Source organism: Narcine bancroftii, chromosome 2, assembly GCF_036971445.1.
Source record: "Narcine bancroftii isolate sNarBan1 chromosome 2, sNarBan1.hap1, whole genome shotgun sequence".
Classification (NCBI taxonomy): Eukaryota; Metazoa; Chordata; class Chondrichthyes; order Torpediniformes; family Narcinidae; genus Narcine; species Narcine bancroftii.
In genome coordinates, this window is record NC_091470.1 from 255,185,495 (window position 1) to 255,209,960 (window position 24,466).

The 24,466-nt window shown below is 35.3% G+C and overlaps 1 protein-coding gene across 7 annotated transcripts in view; it reads right to left on the minus strand.

Moving 5' to 3' along the window:
• LOC138755249 (protein MTSS 1-like) overlaps positions 1–24,466 on the minus strand; it is a 182,708-nt gene that overhangs the window by 47,059 nt on the left and 111,183 nt on the right. For 6 of the 7 annotated variants that reach the window (XR_011352138.1, XM_069920888.1, XM_069920885.1 and 3 more), the window contains exons 4-7: positions 18,600–18,684; positions 17,948–18,039; positions 16,273–16,347; positions 857–1,014 (exon numbers count right to left, since the gene is read on the minus strand). Coding sequence is in view for 6 of the 7 variants with exons in the window: in XM_069920888.1 (XP_069776989.1) it covers positions 857–1,014; positions 16,273–16,347; positions 17,948–18,039; positions 18,600–18,684 (410 nt within the window). In the remaining variant the exon portion in view is untranslated. Of the gene's footprint in view, positions 1–856; positions 1,015–16,272; positions 16,348–17,947; positions 18,040–18,599; positions 18,685–20,959; positions 21,033–24,466 lie in introns of all 7 variants that reach the window. The other variant, XM_069920886.1, reaches the window with a different exon arrangement.

Below are 24,466 nucleotides of genomic sequence, written 5' to 3' on the forward strand. Positions count from 1 at the left end.
GTACCGACCTCCTGTTCACATCTAAAACATAAATCAAAAAGGTATGGTTCAATCTATTTAATTTTTGAGGTGTTAAATATAACTGATGGATAAAATTAGATTGTACCAACCTATATCTCACATTTATTGTAATTTTCATACTTTCTCTACACAACTCAATCCAATTATGCTCTCTATTTGCCTATTTAAATCCATCTCCCATCTGTGTCTTGATTTATGAACACCTACTTTCCAGGCTTTCCTTTGTAACAAATTATACATTACCGAAATAAATTTATTTAAATCTCCATTACTTATCAATGACTTCAGCTCTGTCCCTGCTGGCAATAACAAATCATAACCAAAATTATCCCTTAAAAAGCTTATAACCTAATAATAACAAAGTCTAGTATTCTCATCTTCAGTCATTGTTGATGAAGTACTGCTTAATTGGAAATTCTATAGTTTGGGAAGATATTTAACTGAAGTATTTCTGCCTCTCAGGTGTGCAAGGAAGATCCCAAATTTGATCGCTTAACTTTAAGCACATCTAAAATAGACTTTCAAATCAGGCATTTCATTTCAGATTGGATACTTTACTGAGTACAGTGACTAATGTATTTCTTTACATTATAATCAGTGACAAAATTCACGTATTCCTTTGGTTGCATTGCTTTGGAATAACCTAAAGCCATGAAAAGTAAAATACCAGTCTTCCTGCAAGGGGATTAAGCACATGAAATCTCAATGCTAAAAATAATCTGTCAAGAATCCAAGAAATTGAGCAATATGGGATAGACCTTAACATATTTTAACAGCCTCGTGTAGTTGTTTAATAACATTGGATTTAATGATATGGACAAGGAAACAAACTTACAACCACAGGTCGCAGCATGGAAACAAGAGCACAGAAACGACTACGTTCTTCAATGAGGGCTCTACGAACAGCCTGCTTTTCTGTTTCTTCAAGCAGAAGATATTTGTCATTTACATCTTGTAAAGCACTGTCCAGCTGAGGTTGAATATCTCCTTTTCCTGAAAATACAGAAGTGTCTTTAACTTCAAACAAAAATAACATTTTCCTAATTTTGTTTAAATATGGCAGATTTTAGTTTCATTACTTCCACCATCTCTAATATTTTGATTTCAACTAAATTGGCAGAGTATAGCACTGAGAATGGGTCCTATAACTCACAAAAATGGGCAAGTCGGAGCGTATCTATCAGAAATGATGTCAATAAATACATACAAACAATTTGGACTGTAATCTATACTTCAGTTTGCACTATTAAAGGTTCACACACCTTTTTATTCAAATAGCTTTTTGGTCATATCTTGACAAACGACTTAGGCCAGAAACATTGGTTACCCTTTACTTCGTATAGATGCTGCGTGACCTGCTGAGTTTCTCTTGCAACTTTTGTGCATTCAACTCTAAGATGCACTTAGTGTCAAACTTGAGGGCATAATTCATGGTCAATAGCAAGATTCTTAATAGTGTAAAGGAAAAAAAGGAATCTTAGGGTTTTAGTTTTGGGATTATGATAATCTTAAATAATCATCAAACTTTAGAGAAGGTGCAGAGGAGATTTACCAGGATTTTGCCTGGAATGGAGAACACATCTTACAAAGCAAGTTGATCAAGCTAGGGCTTTTCTCTCTGGAATGATGAAGGATGAGAGGAGACTTGGAGGTATAGAAAATAATGAGAGGCATTGATAGAGCAGACAGCCACTACCTTTTTCCCCCAGGGTGACAATTGCTATCCTGGGGAAAAAAAACAGGACATCTGTTTAAGATGAGTGGAGCAAAGTTGTTCATTACACATTAGAGATAAGCTGGTCTACACAGAGTGGTAATGCCTTGAATACATTACTGGGATGGTGGTGTAGGCTGGTAAAATAGAGACATTCCAAAGGCACATGGATGCAAAAAAGAGGTTTATTGGTGTGAGGAAGAGAAGGGTTGATGGTTGTGATCAGCACATCATGGGCTGAAGGGCCTATTCATTGCTGCAAAGTTCTGTTTCACGAATATCCAACCTATAAGCAGTCCTTATTCCAATAGATCACCAATCTTTTAGTTCAGTATTATAATTGCTTGGTACTAATCACATAAATTAGCACTATTTTTTCAGTTCTTCAAAAGTTTATCCCAATAAAAATGGGAACTGGAACATTGTTATCAAATGATTAAAATAAAATACGCATTCAGTATAATCTTCACCTCACCACCCAATAAACAAATAAGCTTTTTACTCCAGAACAAAATTAAAACAATTGCTTTGAAATTTTATGGCACAGTCACTGTTTGATTCACAAAATAACGTACAACATAGTTTTATCAAAAATCCATGTTTACATCTGAATCTAATGATTTGTTTCTTTCATTTATTCCACACCATTAGGGTCAAATTATGCTTAATGGTCCCCTTTCAGAACATATTTAGGTCATATGTGTTGCATTCCCAGAAATTAGTCCATAATCACAATTTTCCATGACACAAAACCACATTATTCACGTATGTGTCCAGAAACTTATTGAAAAAAGTTTTCTTGTGCACAAATTCTTTAAAAATGTATTTTGTTCCACATCTCAAATCTTTGCAAATTCCATAAAAGTGAATTTCTGCTTTCTGAATGGCCAAAATGTAGTTGTCCTTATACATTCATTTCTGCACTACTTTATTTGGAAAATTTCAGAGGATAAAATACTTGTATTAAAATTAAAAAAAAGAAACTTTTTAAGCAGAAGTTCAAACAACTTTAGCTACAATTTTCTGGTCATTGAAAATAAGAGCACATTTAAACTCATAACAAATCAAATGGAAACATTAAAAACTCCATTTTCTACCTACAAATACAACACAAAACACAAAAAGCACACCCAATACATTTGAAGTAGAACCACAGTGAAATACTCAGACAAGACATCATTAACATGCTTTGTGCTACAAGTTACAATGCCTCTATAATTCAGTGATATCTCAGTGCACAACCCATTAACCAAACATTGAGATAGTACAAAAGGAATAATAAACCACGAAACGAACAAGACTCTTACTTAAGGAAGGGTGTGTGGGGGTAAAGGAAGGAACAACGTCAACTGCAAGTACAGAGTTGTTTCAGCTCCCTTTGCCTCATAGATCCAATCCAAGTAATACACATTTCCAACTACCCTATTCAACCTTGGTCACAACACCAAATAATTTGGTTGAATTACAAACATATACTGAAAATGTACTTTTAAAAATGAATGAAATACAATTGGCAGCTTTGCACACTGTCCATTCGAAAAATAAATCAGTAGGACAGAAATACGAAGATGTGTAAAGGATTATGATGCTATGAAAATAATGACTGCAGTAATTTTCATCCCAACAGTTTCCCAAAAGTTCTCTACTCCACTATCTTATTACCAATCAATAAAAAAATGTAGATTATTCAGCACAGTATTAGTAATGCTTAGAAACACGGGTACTTAGTTTTAATAATTAGGACAGCAATCCTCAAGCTGAATGTCTTGAAAATTGGGAGATTGCTTATAAAAGTTGCAATTCTTAAATATGACATTACTAAATTACTTTGAAAAAGTCATAGGATCATACAATGAAATGTTATTTACATTCAGATGTGATTTAAACATTTTTTGCTACTGAACATTCCCATTTCACTTTTACAGGAATACATTTCTTCCTAATTTTCAACCCTCACAACCAAGGCAATGATTGCCAAGCATAACCTTTGGTCAACTCTGACTGCATTATAACATATGACATAATATGCAGAAATTAAAGTTCATTACAGATACAAGATCCACTGACATTTACTTTACAAGGTTAAACTTAATCTAACATCAGAAATAATTTGATTTCAACAACTTTTGATTTTTCTACTTCATAAAGGATAACATCCATAATTTTTTCTCACCACACACCTTTATAGTTGAAATTAATTTTGCTATTATATGTGGTTTTTTATTGTGCTTAATAAAGAACAACAAATAGTATTGTTTAAAATTTTAAATGTAATGTCTGCTGGCTTTTAAGGTACTTTTTTTTTGTAATTCTTTATTTATTGCACTATGAACCATATCAACCAATATATTTACAGATGCATCTCTTTAAATATTCACAGTGACATTTTCTCTTTTTTCCCCCCATCCCTCCCCCCTCCAAAAACAGTAAATATTGGACATATAAAATACAATAAAACAATATCTTTATACAAAAGGAATACAAACAAAAAAGACGTATCATCTACTTATTCACATTAAATTTGATCGTGTTTATCTTCTTATCATTTTAGGTGGTGGTGGTCCGAGGCCTACTCTTTCTGCCATGTTCCATATATGGTTCCCAGGTTTCCCCAATCATTATAACTTTGACTTAAATTATATGTGATTTTTTTTCCAATGGGATACACTTAAACTTGGTTATATATTCCATTAATGTTTATAGTCATTTAGTCCAACGTGGCCATCTTGTATCTTTATTTTCACTTCTTTTTCACCTCTTCATCACCTCCATCCCTTTTTTCCATTACTGTCTTTTAAGTTTTGAGTTTGTGCATTTGAATATATATTCTACAATGATAGGGAAAACTTGACCAAACTTTCCTCAGAGCAACTGGGTCAACATGAAATTTGTCGGGCAGGCCTCATCTTTCACCATCATAATCCTTTACATTTTGTATTAATGATATTTTGGCATCGTAAATTGTATTAGATGTTTGCAATTAACACCAGAATAGCCCAAAACCCAGAAAATTAAATTTTGATAAAATGACTATGATACATCTGTTTTCAAGTCCAGTTTCCAATTATATTGGAGCTTAAGGAACACGTTTCAATAGATCAGATTTATTTCTAAATAGGATGCAACAAAATACTTATTTGCAATGTACTATTTCATTTTAAAACATGAACTGCCAGCTTTAAAATGTCAAATACTCGCATTATTTTTCAAGATGGGAGGAGAGAAAAGAGGCAAAGGGAAGAAACAGACTAGCAGTCACTGGTGCATATTACTTATACATGTAACCCACAGAAAACTTTAACCACCAACCAACAGGCCAGAGCTCAACTTACCAAAAACATCAGCTAGCAGGTAGATAGGGAACAGCAAAATTTGATTAAAAAAAAAGGAAAGAAGTATTAAGTTAATCTAACCTTCATGGAGTTTTTTTACAATTTATATTCTAGGCTATATTTTTCTACAAGGTAGATTTGCCCATGTGACTTCCATGTCTAATCGAGGTATTTAGGATCAGTTACTTTTTTTTAAAAAAAGCATCTTTATAAACAACAATGCTAAAACTTGGGTGACAATTTAAAGAGATGCAGAAAAATGGATAAATTACAAGCCCACCTTTTGCTCCTTTAACTCATAGTGTTAGGTCTGCTTTGTTCATGAATGAGTGAGACAAACACCAGACTGAGTCGAAATCAGGGTTCTTTGTTCTTTATTACCGGATTGTAACACTTGCGACTAACCATGTTAGTCGGAGAATGCATTCTGCCGTTATCAGCAAAATGGTGATTTTTTATACCCTTGGATACGTGCTTAGAACATCATCATATCATTACTTGTCCAATGACTAAAACTGTTGCTATCCTTTCCCTGCTAGCTTCCTGCCTCTCAATCCATCAATGTCTCTCTTATCTTGTAAGTACAAGGATGCATTCACATCTTGTTACAGCCCTGTCCATCTCCCAAACACTCCCTGTAACTCCTTACACATTCCCATCTCATGATGTTTTACCTTACAATAGCCAAAATCAACAAACCAAAACCACAAAAATTGAGATGTGTCACTAGAAATTTCAGGTTCCCTACTTCGCCATTTATTCATTCCACCTTATTGGCCAGTCTGTCTAGCACATTTGAGTAATGTAATAAACAAGTTATCCTTAAGTCTGAAAGCTAGAATTTACAGTCATATCTGTCATTGCATACACTCTTTCAAATTTCATCAAACATACTTCTGAAGGTTTTAAAAAATTTAATAGAAATTTGAATAAATCAATATCAGGACAATAATGGACAATTAAAATATCATAGTTAAAATTATCCCAGGTAAATTGCCTCTAAAAAAAGTAGGAATGGAGAATTGCAGAAAGTAAGCAAAAAGCTGGAGACAATTATCTTTACTTCAGCCACACATTTTTTTTACATCCAAGTTATCATATCTAATTCTAACCACTATTTTAGAAAGAATGATGAAAGGGTACAGGTGGAATTTATCAGAATGGTAATCAGGATAAGTGACTTCAATCATGAGGAAAGTTGGCTTGATTTCTTACAAATATAATCATGGTGCAAAATTAAAACTGCAATTGCTGGAGAATCTGAAATAAAAAAAGCTGAAATACTCCGCAGATCGGGCAATATTCTGAGGAGAAAGAAATTACTGTTTCAGGTTACTGAAGAAAATGTACCATATAGTTCGGTGTATAATTAGTCATAAAAAACTCAAAAATCACTCAAAAAATGAGGATCGACATAAGCCAGATATACTTTTAAGTCCTCAAATTCACCAAAAAAAATGTTAATTCGGTGTATAAGTCGATGCTGGAAGCACCTCCCCACAGCCGACGCCACCATAGCCACTCCTACTGGTATCCTGACTGGCTGCTCCTGCCAGTAGGCCGAGATTCCTGCTCCTGCTAGGAGCACAATGTCGCTCTTCCAGCTCCATGGGCGGTGCTGCCCGGAAGGCTGAGGTTGGGAGTTGACTTATATGCCAGATACAACATAAAACCATTAAAATTAGGCTTAAAAAAAAGGGGGTCGACCTATCTGCCAGTCGATTTGTATGCCAAAATTTATGGTATCTTTTAAGTCACAGGGAGATGGAAGGATAGAGAGAACACTTTTTTTTTCTAATTTCTTTTGCTCTTTTCATCCCTCCTCCTGGATGCAATTTCAAGCTTATTTGATTTCTTACTTCTCCAGGGCCTTTGAAGGGCAACGATTCTGAAATATCAAATATCGTCTCTCCACTGAACAACTACTCAGTATTTCCATAATTTTCTATTTTTATTTTATTGTTTTATGATTAAATGGTTTCAGTAATATACAGAGTGAAGCTATTTCCGGTGTCAAAAAGTTGGTAAACAGAATACGTTTAAAGCTAATGGAGAAAAGACCAGAAGGGAGAGAAGAGGCAAAATTACACAAGTGAAAGACAATCTGAATTCACTGGCTGCAAAGATGGTAGAGAAAGATTCATCGTTAAAATCTTCCAAGAAGGAATCTGGCAATGGGAAAGGGGCAGGAGAGTAGGATAAATTGGGAAAGTTGCTTCAAGCAACTGGCACTACAACTATGAGATCCTTCCGTACTGTATTACTTCAGTATACTATTCTAATTTATGTTATCACTCCATTCCTTGTCCTCAGCCAACACCCTAACCAAACAACAGACTAAATCTCAAATAAAATGTCCAATTGCAGAGACATTTCTGGGCTGCAGTAAATCTGTCAATTCATACAATTCAATTTACAGTCCAAATCATTTATAAGTGTACAATTGATATGAATACATCTAATAGAGAGGAATGATTTGCAGGCTGTTCTGTCGTGACTAAGGACCTGTGCTCATGCTAACAAACTCTCACAGGTTGAATTAAAAATTAATAACTTGGGTAAATGGATGGAGTTTCTTGTAGACATGCTTACTGACAATACAAAGCCAAGTGGGAAAACACAGTGGACAGAGTCTACAAAGGAATACAAACAGGTTAAATGGCAAACTTTGCCAGTTAGTCTCTAATATGTGGAATTTTTTTTATTCATTCAGCGGGAAAAACAGAAAAGTTGAACATTTTCTTTGTTCGATCAAGAATGATTTGGTGAAAAACAATGAAAGAGCTTCATTGTGAGTTACCTGGAGAAAGCATTTGATGTTATGTGCTTAGTTGAATAAAAATACTCAGAGGTATGCTGTCATCCAACATGCCAGAGGCTACAGTTTAGCAAATTAGATGTGTTGATAATTGCTGCATCACAATTATTCCAGCAAAATCCAAATCTAAATTATCCGATTTATCCTGAAGAAGCCAATAACTACACATATTAATAGAATCACGTGTGATCATACATATAATTGTTCAAATGGAAATTTCTTCCAACATTGACATGCACTTAGGGATTCCCATATAGAAAACAAGTGATAGAATTTTCAGGTTTGTCAGGTTTCTGTTAACAGATATATAGGCCATTTAAAAAAAACTTTATATTATAATTACACAGTTAAATGACATGAAGACAGGGACTTGTATATGGAAGGAGTCAAGAGACAAGTGCCAAAAATATAGAAAATTGGACGAGTAGATTGGCATCGTGGTTGGATAAATTTCTATGCTGAACATTTGTATGGTTCTCTTAAGATTATGTCTACATGTCCCAGTCCTTATTAATCTTCAATTAAATGCATTTATGTTCTTAGCATACTTGCTTTACTCCCTATGCTCTTAATTTACATCAATAACATAACCAGAACTTTTTATTTTGCAATCTTTGTTTGCAATCTTTCTAAGTTTCTTGCTAATTTTCTGCTGTTTGCTTTTTTGAATCCATGTTCAGCTCCTCATCCACCAAAAATTATTTAAAACTTCCCAAACAGCGCGAGCAACTCCCAATGTCACAATAATGTACGTTAGAACTTTATTAAACTATACAATTTGGCATCTGGAGATACAATTTTTCCCAGACCACAAAATCATTAAGCTTCCCTTCTCCACATCTTTAATCTCGTCTTCATTTGCCCATAGCACCTGGCCTCAGAAGCAACCCAGAAATGGCCATCTTTTAATTCCTGTTATACAATACCTTCCTGCAGTACCTTTCCTTATGTTAACTTGTCATTGCTAATACTGACCATGGCAAATGTCTGTTAATCTTCTTCCAGAGAATTCGATGGCATTAATTTTGAACCAAGCACCGAAGAGGCAATACATACAACATTGCACAATTGCCATAATGCCGCTCCTTCCCCATGAATGGAATTCTTCATTAATCTCATGACCCTTCTCCCTATCGTACAGCTGAGACATACAGGGAGTTTCTGTCATGGCTCTGATTCCACTGTACAGGAGAACAGTCTTCCTCATCAGTATTCAACTCAAAAAACTATTTATTTTAGTCTAACAAGGTAACTACCTGTTCCTTTTCGATCTTTCTGGCAGTGCTCAGTCTCTTTTCCTTCTGACCTCGAGCTCCTCCAGGTGGATCAATTTTCCACACACTGTGCAAGACAGATGCAACTCCAGGAGGTTTCCCATAACATAGGGCTGACGTGCCATGGATCAGAGGGAAGCTGCTGCGACTCTATTGTGCCAATTTATTAAACTAATATAGATTTAATAGACTCTTTAATATGCTTGATTTGGCTTAGAAACACAAATGCAAACTCAACCAATTCAATGTGTTGAAAAGAAAGTTGTACAAACAATGTGAAGATTACACAGTGGGGAAAATATAAAAAAAGTACATGCACGATTTATATCATGGATAATACTGCCCGGAAGAGATTATGTTATAAAAGCCAAGAGAACACAAGATCTTCTGAAATGCAATTTCAAGCAAATTAAATCACAAAATGTCTCATCTTATTCCACAGAAAGCAAAGATTAAACACTACAAAAACTTGCTGCACATATTTTGCTTTTAGAGTTGAGAAATATACAATGTTATACTGGAAGCATGGTTAGCTCAATCTTGCCATCTGTTAGGGCACCATGTTCCCAAACTGTGAAAGAGCCTGCAGTTCCATTAATATCCTTATTAACCACATTGGAACCCACAAAACCAGCATGGAAATGAGCGATCTTTGATCTGTGGGGCTGCCAAACCCAATGATACAGATTCAGACATGCCTGTAATGAAGTTGTTCCTGAATGAAGTTTGTAGCACAGCCTTCTGCTTATCAGAGTACCAGTCCAGGGAAACTTGCTCTGCACTGATGGATTCCTTCAATAAGTCCAGAGCAGCAAGGGAAATCTGGGTCATGCCCTGATGTTATGTTATCACAGCCGACTATTTTCATTTGGAGGGGCTCTGTACTATTTATGAGCTAATAGTTGGCCTTGAAGCAAAAGACTGGCCCAATTTAACACACTGGAAGAAAGTGTATGGTCCACACACGAGAGACTAATAACCTCAGGAATGGAAGATCTTCCCAATGTCTTTGCCTTCATCACAATCAATATTCAGAAAATTATGCACTTCTGGAGTGAAATTAAATCCAAATTCTCTTCTGCAAGTTTTACAAGAAGATAAACACAATGCAGCTCCACATATCATACTAAAGAACTCCAGAAGCTAATATTTATCAAGCATCTTTCTTTTTAGCAGGATATCTCAGGCCAAATCATTCTGTTACAACATTTGGAAAATATGCAAAGACCTCCAAATGTAATATTCCACACACTGCTTGCCTTACAAAATAAAGTGAAAAAATTATTGGGGTCTATTACTGTAGCTTAAGTAGGAAAAGTATCACCTTTGAACAGCAAAAACATATAGTTTATTCTTCTAAAAATACTTTATTAAATACTGATTTCAGATTCTGTATGATTTAAAAAAAACATTTGGCCTCGCCTTTGATACAAATTGTGATATAACATATGGTCGACCACTAATGGTGGCTAAACAGTGAAGTGTGCAATTCATTTGAATAAATAGGATGCTGGAAGTTTTGACATCCAAATTGAAACAAAGCCAAATTGCTTCCATTCAAAACAAATTTTAGAATTGAGCCTTTCAAAAAATACTTCTGTTGAATTCAAAATAGATTTGGAACCTTAAAAATTCTGTGCATAATCGTAGAGAGCTTTGTGAAGATTGGGTGTCATATTTTAACTTTACTGTTTTTAAGTGTCGAATAGCTCAAAATGCTTCAGGATCAAAATGTGGCTGCACATATCTCAGTGTGGTGTGGCAACAGAACACCTGTCCATCACAGTTCTACAAAAGATATATAATGCCTAATTAGTAGTCAGCCAGTTGAAAATATTATTATGTCTGTAAATAAGAACCACATTTCCCAGCATACAATGAGTGTGGTTGGCCACAAACCAGAAGTGACCTATAATGGGGGTTGTTGTTGGAGGTTGGAATGAAGCAGCTCAAGGAAAATAAAGTCGGTTAAGTGTTAAAGCCATTCTTCTTGAAAGAACAAGCATAATATGGAGTCAGAAGTGTCTAAGTAAGAGAAGACATGGATAAGTTAAGTTCTCCCACACCAATGCAGTTTACCAGCAATCTAGATAATAATTGGAAACATTTCAAACAGCAATTCAACATTTATTTCGAAGCTGGTGGAATGGGAGAGACTGATGGAAAACAGAAAGCATCTAGGCTTCTGCATGTGATGGGTTAAGACACCTTGGACATTTATAACAGTTTTCAAATTGTTGAGATAGCTTTCACGTTGGAAACTCTGATGACAAAATTTGAGGAGTATTTTGTTCCAAGTAAAAATGACACGTTTGAGAGATTCAGGTTTTTCTCCTGTGACCTGAAATAAGGTATGAGCTCTGACCAACACTTAGCCAAGCTTCACTCACTGATTAAGTCCTGTGAATTTGGAGATTTGAAAGATTCACTCATTGAAGACAGAATAGTTTGTGAATCCCAGATAATGAACTTAGAGAAAGACTGCTGCATGAAAAAGATTTGACTCTGGAAAAGGTTGTAAATATGTGTAGGGCAGCAGAGACCACACAAGCACAAGCTAAAGGAGCTGTACAAGATTGACACAACAGTTAAGGAACTGCACAACAGTGCACGCAATGAAAAGAGATAAGCAGAGCACCAAGAGTTTCCCAAAGCAACAACGAATCAAAGTGGTAAGCTCAAACAGCAAATGTAGCATGTGTGGAGGTAGACATATTCCAAAGATGTGTCCTGCCTATGGAAAGTCCTGCTATAAATATGGGAAGAAGAATCATTTTGCATAGTGATGCAAAGACGAGGATATCAAGAGAAAGGTATACACAGTGGAGGAAGAAATGGAGGAATTCTTTGTTGATTCAGCTGCTTCTGGCAAATCAGAATAGATCGTTCTAGTAACTGTGAAAGAGACAGTAATTCCATTTAAACTCAACACTGGAGCCTAAGTGAATCTGTTATCTATGGATGATTACAAGGCCCTCACCGTAAAGGAGAGTACAGTCAATATTAGGTCTACGTGCATGTGAAAAGATCGACCTGGTGAAAAGAATTTTCATAATGGCTTCACAGACTGAAGAAAGGATAACTACATCAGAGAAGTGATACCTTAATGTAGAGAGAATCAACCTCATTACATGACATGAATGACAAACCTGGAAAATGAGTTGGCAAATAAGGATGCCTTCTTATGCCAGCTAGAAGACAAAAAATACAGTTACATCAACATCTGGAACTTGCTGAACAGAAAGTGCAGTAATCAATGAAGCAAACAGAAACATTGTCAGAAGTAGAAGCTGAACTTGCCCAGTGAATTGCAGCTCTGACAAAGGTTGAAGAGTGCCATGGCAGTATAGAAGAACGTTTGAGACATTCAGAGACTCAGCTTGAAGAAAAGAATCAGGAACTGCAAAGGGCCCAACAGAGAGAGAAAATGAATGAAGAACACAATAAGTGACTGTCAGACACAGTGGACAGATTGTTGACAGAGTCTAATGAGCAACTTCAGCTGCATTAAAAAAAAGAATGGCTGCATTTGAGGATAAAATATCAATACAAGAATCTGAACTCTTAAGAAAACAACTTGGAGTTTCTTCATGATGAGGAATTGGAAAATGCAAATCATCTTCTTTCAACTACAAAGATTAAAGGAGACACACTAGCAGAATAGGAACTGGTAGCCATGTTGCCCATTTAAGCAGCTGTGGCCAAGATTGTGAAGCCGGAATGAAGCTCACAGAGTCGTATAATGGATATGTTGAAGCCCAAGATCAATTACTATTGACAAAATAGGAAAATAATGAGTGAATCAATATTTGGATGAAATTGTGAAAGAAGTGGAGATTAAAGCTCTGCTTCTGAAGTGCCAGTGTGAAGTATATGGAAGTGTGCAAAAATCTGTGCCAAATCTCTCAGTTAAATTAGAAAATCCCATGAAGGAAATTTGCTGTTTACAAAAATGCAATGATGAGGTAAATAAGCATGCTTTATTTACTCAACAGGGAGAATCAGTGATACAAAATACAAGTGTCAGATCTTTCACAGCAGAATAGGGTACTTTTGATGGAACTAGAAGATGCATGAGAAAATCATATTTTACGTGAAGACAAAGTTATTTCTACTGGCATAAGCAGTTCCTCTGAAGTGATTTCTCAGCATCTGGTGACCTATTGTAATGTTGAGGAACTGCAATAGCAAAATCAACAGCTGCTGGTGACTGTTCGTGGAAAAGGAAGAGCAGGAAAAATATTCTTCATAGATTTCTTAACTTCAACTGAATTTTGCAGATGCCCTGAATGAACTTGAATGACTTCGTGAAGCCATAAGTCATCAGGTATAATTGGTGGAAAGGGACTGACCACAGAACTTAGATACTTTTGTTATATTGACATAATATTGCGTTTGCATTTTGTTTTTTTTTTAAAAAGGAGAAAGATGTTTTATTAAGTGTGTAAGTAAGAACTACATTTTACAGCATGCAATGCGCACATCTGGCTGGAAACCGGAAATGAAATATGATGGAGGTGTTGTTGGAGGTTAGTTGAAGCAGCTCAAGGAAAGTCAGTTAAGTGTTAAACCCACAAAAAGCCATTTTTCTTGAAAGAACGAGCAAAACAGTAACCAGTATAAAAGTTACAATTACTGAAAAAAAATGGAGCGAGTGTAAACAAGTTACCTGAAAAAGACAGTAAAAGCTTTTACTGATGTATAAAAAATAGCAACAATTCTAATTATTTGAATTGGTGTTCAAGGTAGAAGACATTAAAGCATTCAAATAAGAATTGATAATCAAGGTATAAACTTAAAACAATTGGTACGAACAGAAGAAAAAGTACTTACCAAACTAATGTGGCCAAATCTGGAAAATCTCATGACTTAATAGCTGCATGGTGGAATCTTAGGAAATTGGCTCCAGAGGTCATGGATATATTGGTATAACCTACCAAAATCCCTCAATTCTGGAGGGCCCCGAGGATTAGGAAATTACAAATTTAATTCTACTATGGAAAGAATGGAGACCAAAAGCAAAAGGTTGGCTTGCTTAGGATCAATCATTGGGAAAATGCAGGAATTCATTTTGTAATAGCAAGATATTTAGAGCGAACATCAAGCGAACAGTTTTACAGAAGGCAAATTAACAAATTAGCTAGAATTCTTTGAGGATGTAATCAAACTCCTGCCAAAAAAAATAATGTGCTGCCTCTTGAAACCAGTCAACATCATAAAGAATTCTCCACCACCCTGGCCATGCTTTCTCTTGCTGCTACAAACACCTGATATCTGACACCTCTAGGTTTAAGAACAATTTTTATTCCCCAACAACTATCAGGCTTTTGAATTTTACTCTCATCATAACACTACACCAGGACCAGCAAATAACTGTCTTGCACTATTATAACATCACATTTTTTTTTACACCAACTGCAGCTGTAAATATTTATCTATCCTTTGAATTATATTTTTTTCTCTTGTGGTAATTGAATTTATACTTAGTTTTTTGAGTATTGCATGTGTGCATGTATATGTGTAATATATATATTACATTATATAAATGTATAAAATGTAATATAATTATATAATAATGAACTTTTATTATTGACAAATTGGATAAAAGGAAACCAAACAATTTACTTAGATTTTCTTCAGCCATGGACAGGATGGCACATAATAGATCATTGCACAAGTGAAGAACACATGGGCTTGGGAGTAATATGCTCACATGTACAGCTAACAGAAAGCAGAGAGTTGGCCGTGGTGGACCTATTTGACATTGGTATTTATAGCTTATAGGAAGCACAAAAGTTAGTGTTGAGACATAAACTAATTATAAATTACATAATTACTGGGGTAAAGGAACCAAGTACACTGCAGTTGATTGATGACAAGTTCAAGCGGGTCAGCAAATTAGGAAGACAGAAACACCTGCAAAAGAATCTGCTTTAATGAGTGAACAAGGTAGCAGATGGAATGATGATGTGGAAAAATATGAAGTAATCTACTTTGGAAAAAACAAAGATAAAGCAAGTTATCCAAAATCATGCTACAAGGAAATCTAGGGCATGCTGGTCCATGAAACACAAAAAGCATCACATCGTATAATAATTAGGGCAGCGAATGGAATGATGGCCTTTATTGCAAGGGGTGCATAGTTTAAAAGTGGTTAACATCGGTCCAGTGTATTTTAAAATGGTTCATTGAACTGCCATTTTAGCAGTTTGCCAATGTGAAAGGGGCTAAATTGATGCAATTTTATAGAATGCTGGTGAAACTATGTGGAGTACAGTATCCAACTTTACTCTGATTATTTAAGGAAGATATATATTTGGTTAGGAGCAATGTAGAGAAGCTGCACCAAGCTGATTCCTAGATGAAGAGTTTAACGTGAAGAAATAAACTGAGCTAAAACTCACTGGATTGTAAAGGAATAAAGGGGGTGCTTATACGAATACATATGCTATGGGGGATAACAGGATGGAAGGTGAAAGGATATTTCTCTTGAAGGGCCATCTCAAATCAAAGGGCATGGCTTCAGAATAAGTAGTCCCCTATAGAAGATAGAGATGAGTAGGAATTTCTTTGAGAGTTGCAAATCTTGGTAATTTTCCATCTCACAGAGCTGTGGAGACCAGGTTTTTGAGTAATTCAAGACAAAGACTGACATCCATTTAAATCATGGAGGGGGTGGGGGGGAAAGCAGGGGGGTGTGGGAGGCAAGGAATATTGGCAGAAAATAAGAAAGTGATGTTTTGGCTAAGACTGGATCAGCAGCAGACTTGTCTACTGTTTCTTAAGTTCTTAAGGAGAATGGCAAAGATAAGTATATTAAAACTAACAGTAAAGATTATTTAGCACAGGAAGGATTTTCAATTGGGTTTGCAAATTTATCATGCAAAAAGAATGCTCATAAAGTACAGATGCAAAAGATGTGAAATGCTTCTTATAAAAGGTGATGATGATGAAACAGATTTAAAGAGGAATATATTTTTAATTATTCTCGAAACCTGCAAGAACAAACGATCGCTCCTGTATCAACCAAATCAACAATTTTACCTCTGTATAATTAAATTACACCCGTTTCTTTGAAGGAAACTACATAATTGTCATTTTGAAATCAAGTACCTTTCTTTGCCTTTTTCTGAAGTTTCAATGTATCAGAGGATTTCTTTTTGATTTCTTGACGAGCTTTCTTATATTCTTTAAAAGAAAAGAAACTACTGTCAAGCTCTACATTTCATTATTTTGCATCACTTATCGCAACTATTTCTATATTCTCAGGCTTTCCTTTTAAGATTGTGGAAAACCAATTTACCTATCTTGGTATTACAATCACTAGGAACTACAAACATCTTTTTAAGGAAACTTTTAAAACTTTTTATCATATCAAGATGGTCACCTTTATCACTCTTGATGATTATATTTATTCTATTAAAATTAACATCTTACATAAATTTTTGAAACTTTTTCAATCTATACCAATTTTTATTCCTAAATCTTTTTTTGACTCACTTGATTCGCTTATATCTTCTTACATATGGCAAGGGAAACATCCCTGCTTAAATAAAGCTCATCTTGAAGGAGCTAAAAGGAATGGTGGACTAGAATTTCCCAATTTTAGATTATACTATTGGGTGGTCATTATATGCAAGTTAATTCTTCTGTTACATTTTTATAATTTGGTTGACCAACCTTCATGGCTAGAAATGGAATTGAATTATACAAAAAATACTTATTTGTTGGCAATTTTAGGTTCCTGTTTATCCTCTTCTTTATACAAGTTAACTAATAATCAGATAATTAAACATACTTTGAGAATTTAGAAGGTTTTTTGGATTTCGGAATTTTTCCCTTGCTAGTCCCATTAAATCTAATCGCTTTTTTTTAAACCTTATTTGCAGGATACAGTTTTTAATGATTGACAGATTGGGTATTAAATGTTTCAAATACTTTTTCATTCATAATAGTTTCACTTCTTTTGAACAATTGGTGGAAAAATTTAATTTGCGAAATGCACATTTTTTTAAGCACGTCAGGTTAATAACAATACACAATATCAAGTCAGTACAACTGACATATTTTAAATTCATACTGGTACCAAAATAGGAAAGATTACATTTCAAGGTTGGAAGCACTTCTTTAACATAAACTAGGATCCATTTATAATGCATGTGTGGAATAAGATCTATACATCAGCACCTTCCTGACTGTCTGCTACTGATATAGCACTCAAGATATAGAACAATATCATGCATCATCTTGTATAAGCTGGAATTTAAAAACTGACTCAAAAGAAAGCATGCTTTAATTATTTGTTATTATGAAAGTAAATTACAGATTTTGGTTCATAGATGCAACTTATTTTCAATAACAGTTTAAATTATATCATAAATCAATTAATTTTTTGTTAAATCTACCTTTTGCCCTAAACTGGGCTCCTGACGCATAAATCAATTAATTATATGCTGTAAAGATATCTATAAACTACTTAAACTATATTTAAATCCATACATTTTAAATATGGAGTCCACATCTTAGCAAAACAAGAATAATTATTATGTAAATTATGTTATCTTTCTGAAATAAATACGATTTCAACTCATTATGCCATCGTTGAATATTTAACTCTACATCATTTTTCCATGTAACCGCGATACATTTTTTAGGAGTAGTAGGGTATTTTTTAGTTGGGAGGTGGGAAGGGGTAGTTGGGAATTATTATGTATTTTGATAATGATTTATGTAAGACTTTTTTTGTGTTTGTATTTTATAACATATAAAGTTTTTTTTTTAAATGTACCTTTTGCATGGTCCTTATCAAGCTGATTGGCAACTTTCTTCCATTCTTCCATTTGATCTTGTAGCGGATTTATCAGGCAATCTATCAAAGCTCTAAATTAACGAAGTAGCATTAAATTGACTTATTCAACAATGAAGGCATCATTTCATTTATATACATTTTTAATCAGAAAGTATCTATCATAATGGCAAGCTGTGTGTTTATTGTCAATATCAACTTCTTTTTCCCCCCAAAAGGACCTCAAAATTGATGTTACACAAAGCATCTCAGACCATTAAACGCATGCACAATATACTGTATTAGATCTGAAAAGTTTCTTCCCTTAGCTATCCCTGCATCCATGTACAGTATTGTACAATAGTTTAAGATAAAAAGAAACATCAGATTTTAAAATGATGGTTCAAAACAAAAACTGCCCTTTTGCAACCAAATATTCCAACTTGTCATTTGATACCATCTGGAAACAATGAAGAAAATTAATTGGGTCAGCTAATAGAGCTTATATATTTTACTCAAAAACCATCCTTGAATAAACACGTAAAACTGGATCATCTAAAAGATTATAATTAGCCTGAGTTGAAAAGAGAATCATGAAAACCAATTTACTCTAATCTGTGACATTATTCCACACTGACAAAGCCAAATAACTCACGCTGAGAATTGACGAAGTTTAGCCTCAATGCTTCTGTGTCTCATGCACATTCTGGTTAATGCTGAACCAATTTCTCTTGTTGCACCTGAAGAGAAAAAAAACATTTTTTTTAGAATACATCGGATTTTCATGTTACACCAACATTTCTCTATTTCAAGTTAAATAGTTTTTTGTCTTAGACAATTTCTGAGTTTAATGCGACTTCAATCGCTAGATCAAACCCCAGATACAACTTCAAAAATACATGAGGTAAAATAGACCCAACCAGTTTTGAATACAATTTGACAATGTCCAATCTCAAATGCAGTGATTAATTCAGGTATTTATTGCTTCAAACTATTTCACACCATTCACTGATTGCAGTAATGAGATCTGCTCTGTCAGCAAAACAGCCTCCTTTTCAAATACTTTTAAGCACCAGAAATGCATATATTCAGGTTCACAACACTTTTGTTTCCATAAATCAGCAGGGCATTATACAGACAAACATGATGGAAGTATCACAATACTTCCAAATTTACTTCTCATTACCAAATCAACAAATAGAAAACTTGACCTTAATGTTCATGAACACATTCTAGATTGATGGACAATTCAGGAGCTATTATTAGAAGAATTATCTGACAACTTGTTTTCATTAAAGTCCTGATGATAACCGAAATCCTTGCTGAAATGACCAAACTCACTGGGAATTGAACCAGAAACAACATTTTTAAATATAGCTTCCCACCATACAGAAACAAAACATAAAAGCATAAATTTTACATACAAAAGTAAAACAGTTATTTAATGAAACCAATGATGCAAAATAGTGCGACTTCAGACGATAGATGCGTAAATTAGGTTTTTTTGGGTTTTAGGTCATAATAATATCTGGACAGGCAATACACCCACAGATGGTGCTATATTCAAGAACAAACCAATCTAACCCCACATCACATTTAGTTAACAGACCATTTAATCTCCCTTACACATTGCAACCAGAAAATAACAGCAAAATACAAAGACTGCATCAGGTTCTGTTGGCTTACCTGACAGGGCACTGAAAATCTATGCCAACCAACTAGCCAGCATGTTCACAGATATTTTCTGTCTCTCAATGCTGCAGTTGAGGTTCCCTCCTGATTCAAAAGGGGATCAATCATATTGGTGCCCAAGAAGTGCAGGGTGAGCTACCTCGATGATTATTGCCCAGTCGGATACCTCCTGTATGAAATCTTTTGAGAGATTGGTCATGACCAGAATTAATGTACCTAAATTAAGATCTGGACTCACTGCAATTCACTTATTGCCACAATTGCTCCACAGCAATCAATCTCACTGGCTATCCACTCAGCAAGACAACAGCAACACGTACATCAGGCTAATCTTCATCGATTACAGCGCAGCCTTCAACACCATCATACCCTCAGCATTGGTCCACAAGCTCCAGAACCTGAACCTCTGCACCCTCCTCTGCAATTGGATCCTTGACTTGTTCATCAGAAGACCAGTCAGTACAAATCGGAAACAACATCTCTTTTTCACTGACAATCAACACAGGTGCACCTCAAGGATGTGTGCTTAGCCCACTGCTCTTCTTGCTCTACACCCAGGACTGTGTGGCAAGGCACAATTTGAATACCATCCACAAATTTGCCAATGACACCACAACCATTGGCAATAATCACAGATGGCAGTGAAGGAGGAGGGAGATAGATCAGCTCGTTGACTGATGTCACAACAATAACTTTGCACTTAACGTTAGCAAAACTAAAGATTGTGGACTTCAGGAGAACACTAACCAGTCCTTATCAAGGGGACAGCAGTGGAAAGGGTCAAGAACTTCAAATTCCTGGGAGTCAACATCTCGAAAGATCTGTCCTGGGACCTCCATGTGATGCAATCATGAAGAAGGCTCGCCAGTGGCTATACTTAGTGAGGAGTTTGAGGAGATTTAGTAATGTCAACAAAGATTCTTCAAAATTACTACATGTGTACTGTGGAGAGGATTTTGACTGGTTGCATCTCTGTCTGGTATGGAGGTGCCAATGAACAAGACAGGAAAAGACTACAATCATAAACTTGGCCAGCATCATCATGGCCATCAGTCTTTACTCCATCGAGAACATCTACAAGAGGTGCTGTCTTAAGGAAGCATCCTCTACCCTCAAGGATCCTCACCACTTAAGCCTCTTCAAACTGCTACCATCAGAAAGGAGGTACAGGAGTCTGAGGACAGACACCCAGCGACACAAAAAAAGCTTCTTCCCCTCTCCCATCAGATTTCTGAATAGCCAATGAACCACAGACACTATATCACTTTCTCTTTTTGCACTAATTTATTTAATTTTAAATAGAATTCATAGCAATATTTACACCTGTCTTCTTTCTTTGGCTTGGCTTCGCGGACGAAGATTTATGGAGGGGGTAAAAGTCCACGTCAGCTGCAGGCTGTCACAAAAGAACAAATTTCCTGACATGCTCATAACAATAAATTTTGATTCTTGTCCCAAATAAAACTATTATTTAAATAGTGAAAAGGTGCAACATGTCATTGCACAGAGACTTGAGGGTGCTTGTACATGAATCACAAAAGGTCAATTTGTAGGTGCAGCTATGATCAAGGAGACAAAATGGATGTCAGCCTTTATTGCTGGAGGGATTGAATTTAATAGCAGGGAATTTCTACTGTAACTGTTGAGAGTCTTGGTAAAGATTTGTCCAATTCTTGTGTCCTGTTGTGAGGAAGGATTTGGAGACAACTTAGAGGAGGTTCACCAAGTTGATTCCGGAAGTGAAGGAGTTAGCTTATTCATAGTCTGGAACAATATTCATGAAAGTTTAGAAAGGATGAAGGGTGAATCTTGCATAAACATAAAATATTATAAAAGGAATAGATAAAAACCACTAACAGGTGAGACTTGAAGTGGGGAAATGCAGCCTTAAAATTTACAGGGAGTGGGGTGGGGGGGAAGCAGATTCAAGACCGAGAGATTTGTGAATCCGCAGTTACCTTTGCCCAATGAAGCAGTACAGACCACCTCATTTAAGATATTTATTGTACACAAATAGATATTTGAACAGTTACTGAATTAAGGGTTATGGGAATGGACTGGTAAGTAGAACCAAGCCCATAACCACATCACCCATCATTTTATTGAATGGCACAGCAGTCCTGATGGGCCATATGGCCTACTCCTGCTCTTATTTCTTTCTACCAAATGACCTCACCATCAGAATGTACAGTTCATTTAATAGCAGAGTAATTAAGAACTAAGATTATCTTAAAAATTAGGAACTCTTATCAGGAGAAACAAACTACACCAGTCTCAAAATATATCATCCAGATGATTGCAATTATCTGCAAACTCCCTAGAAGATACAGATGAAAGGGATAAACACTTACAAATAATAGTGAACCAATTTTTTTTTCCTTCTCAAAATAGCTGGAACCCACCTTGAATTGCAAGGGAAGGAACATTTGGATAAATGTGGCAATAAGGTCTAATTTGACACAAAACTGGTATTACAAGCAAAAAAAAATTGATGAGTTGCATATAGTTTTAAAAATATCCAGAAATAACTGTGTTAAATCTAACCAAAGTTTCATCCAAATACTTTTACAAGGTAACAAAGTGATAATTTTCATATTATTTGTCTGATCTGGACTTTTAACTTGTGTTTCAGAAATGGAAACAGCAGACACCACAACATCTTCAGTACTGAAGTACCAAAAAATAAAAATATCTTTCTCATTAAAGACTGGTGCTTTGGGCATTACAGTTATTTAGATCATCGCTGAGGGTGCGTCAGAAAGAAAATGGGTCAACAATCAAAAAAAATCTAACTTCATAGAATTATCAAATTATAAAATACAGAAATTTGGTGGTAACTCTTTGAAAGAATTGTTCAACTATTTTTACTTCGCTATTTTCTCATACTATTGTAATATTCCTCATACCCTAACAAAGGGCTCAGGCCTTCTAAAACCAGCACAGTTTATCCAGAAGTTGTGTTTTTACTACAATCACAGTGTCTGCAAACTTTCCTGTTTCACACTATTGTAACGACTGTCTCTTCACCTATTCATCCATTTCTCCTCTTAAAGTTGATGTTGGATATTTCCATTCACTTTACAGTTATGCCTTCCAGGTCATAAAGTACAGCTTAGAAACAATCCTCATTTCTTAACACCCCATTAACCTACACCCTCTATATGCTTTGAATAGTGGGACGAAACCAAAGCACCGGAGAAAATCTTAACTTTTCATCTTTTATTATGGTCCTTCAGCCAGTTTAATCATTCTTGCTTTTTCAAATTCAGTTTTGAATTCCATTATTAATCCATATCTTAATTTCCTCTGCCTGATACAAGGAGAATCTTGGGTGGCACGGCTGGCATAGCAATTTGTGCAATGCTGTTACAGCGCCAGCGACCTCAAATCAAATCCAGTGCTATCTGCAAGTTCTCCGTGTCTGTGTGGGTACTCCAGTTTCCTTCTACCTTTCAAAAATTATGGGGATTGTAGGTTAATTGGGTGGCACAGGCTCGTGGGCCAGAAGGGCCTGTTTCAGTGCTGCAAGTCTAGATTTTAAAAAAACCTCTACATTCTTGACCTAAACTGAAAACCTTCCATTTCAAATTCTATTCTTGAAAAAGCACTGCATTACATTCAAAGCCTTGATGTCTTACTTAAAGTACAATGCCCAGAAAGGGACAGAATATACTATCTAATTTCTAATTGGATTAGCAAAGTTTTAATATATCAATAAAGAATAAAGAAAGGGTGGCAATGATTAGCACAATGTTGTTACAGTGCCAGCAACCTAGGTTCGAATCTAGTGCTGTCTGTAAGGAGTTTTTAAGTTCTCCCTGTGACTGTGGGTTTCCTCCGCCATTCAAATATGTATGGCAGTTATAGGCCAATTGGGTGTAATTGGGTAGCACGGGCTCATGGGCTAAAAAATTTCAAATATTCTGAATCAGTAAAACTTAGAAACATCAGAAAATATATCTCTACTTGCAGAACATTAGTTAGCATCATTTTCAAAGACCATGGTTTTGCCATATTAGTTACCACTTTCCAAAGTGGATCATTACTTTGTAAATACAACTATTTCCAAATTGTAACAAAGAATTACAGAAATGTAACAATTTCTACTTTTTAAAAAAAAACAGGATGGGATGGGATGGGAAGCAAAACTTAATTAACCATTAAGGAATGAGTTAGAAAACATGTCATAATAGGATAAAGATAAAGGATAAAGAGCTTCTAGAGAGTTGATGAAAAGCTCCAATACCAATGAAATCAGACAGATATTTATGAGAGCAATAATAAAAAGCTGAGAGTCATGGAAGAAGTTTTCCAAAAAGTGAATTTGTGAACACAATATTTCAAGTGAGAGGTCAGTGGACAAATGAAGATGAAAGGGAAATAACTGAATAATGATGTAAAGAACATTGATGGAAAATGCCTCAAGGATGTACAAAAAGGTGAAATCACTGTTGATCCAGGCAAACCGTTCAGTTAGTAGTTGGAATCAAAGGAGTAGCAGAATGTCAAGGAGGCAAAGCATCCAAATATGGTAAAGGGAAGTACAGCAAATGGACAGCAAAACAAAAAAAAATGGCTGCTGATACTGATAAATTACCTCAGGAAAGAATTATTAGTGATTAAAAGCTGCTTAAGGTGGAGGATTGAAAATATGACATTTTCATAAACAATAGACACCACGAAGATGACCAAACCTTTATGAACTTCTCATGTCTGGTAACTCAATATGATGGAAGGGCTGGGCAACTCATTAGTGTACTTGATTGGTAATGAAGAGGTTTTCCCAGCTTTCAGGTAGCTCAAATATAGTCGGGATTCAGTTTTCCCAAA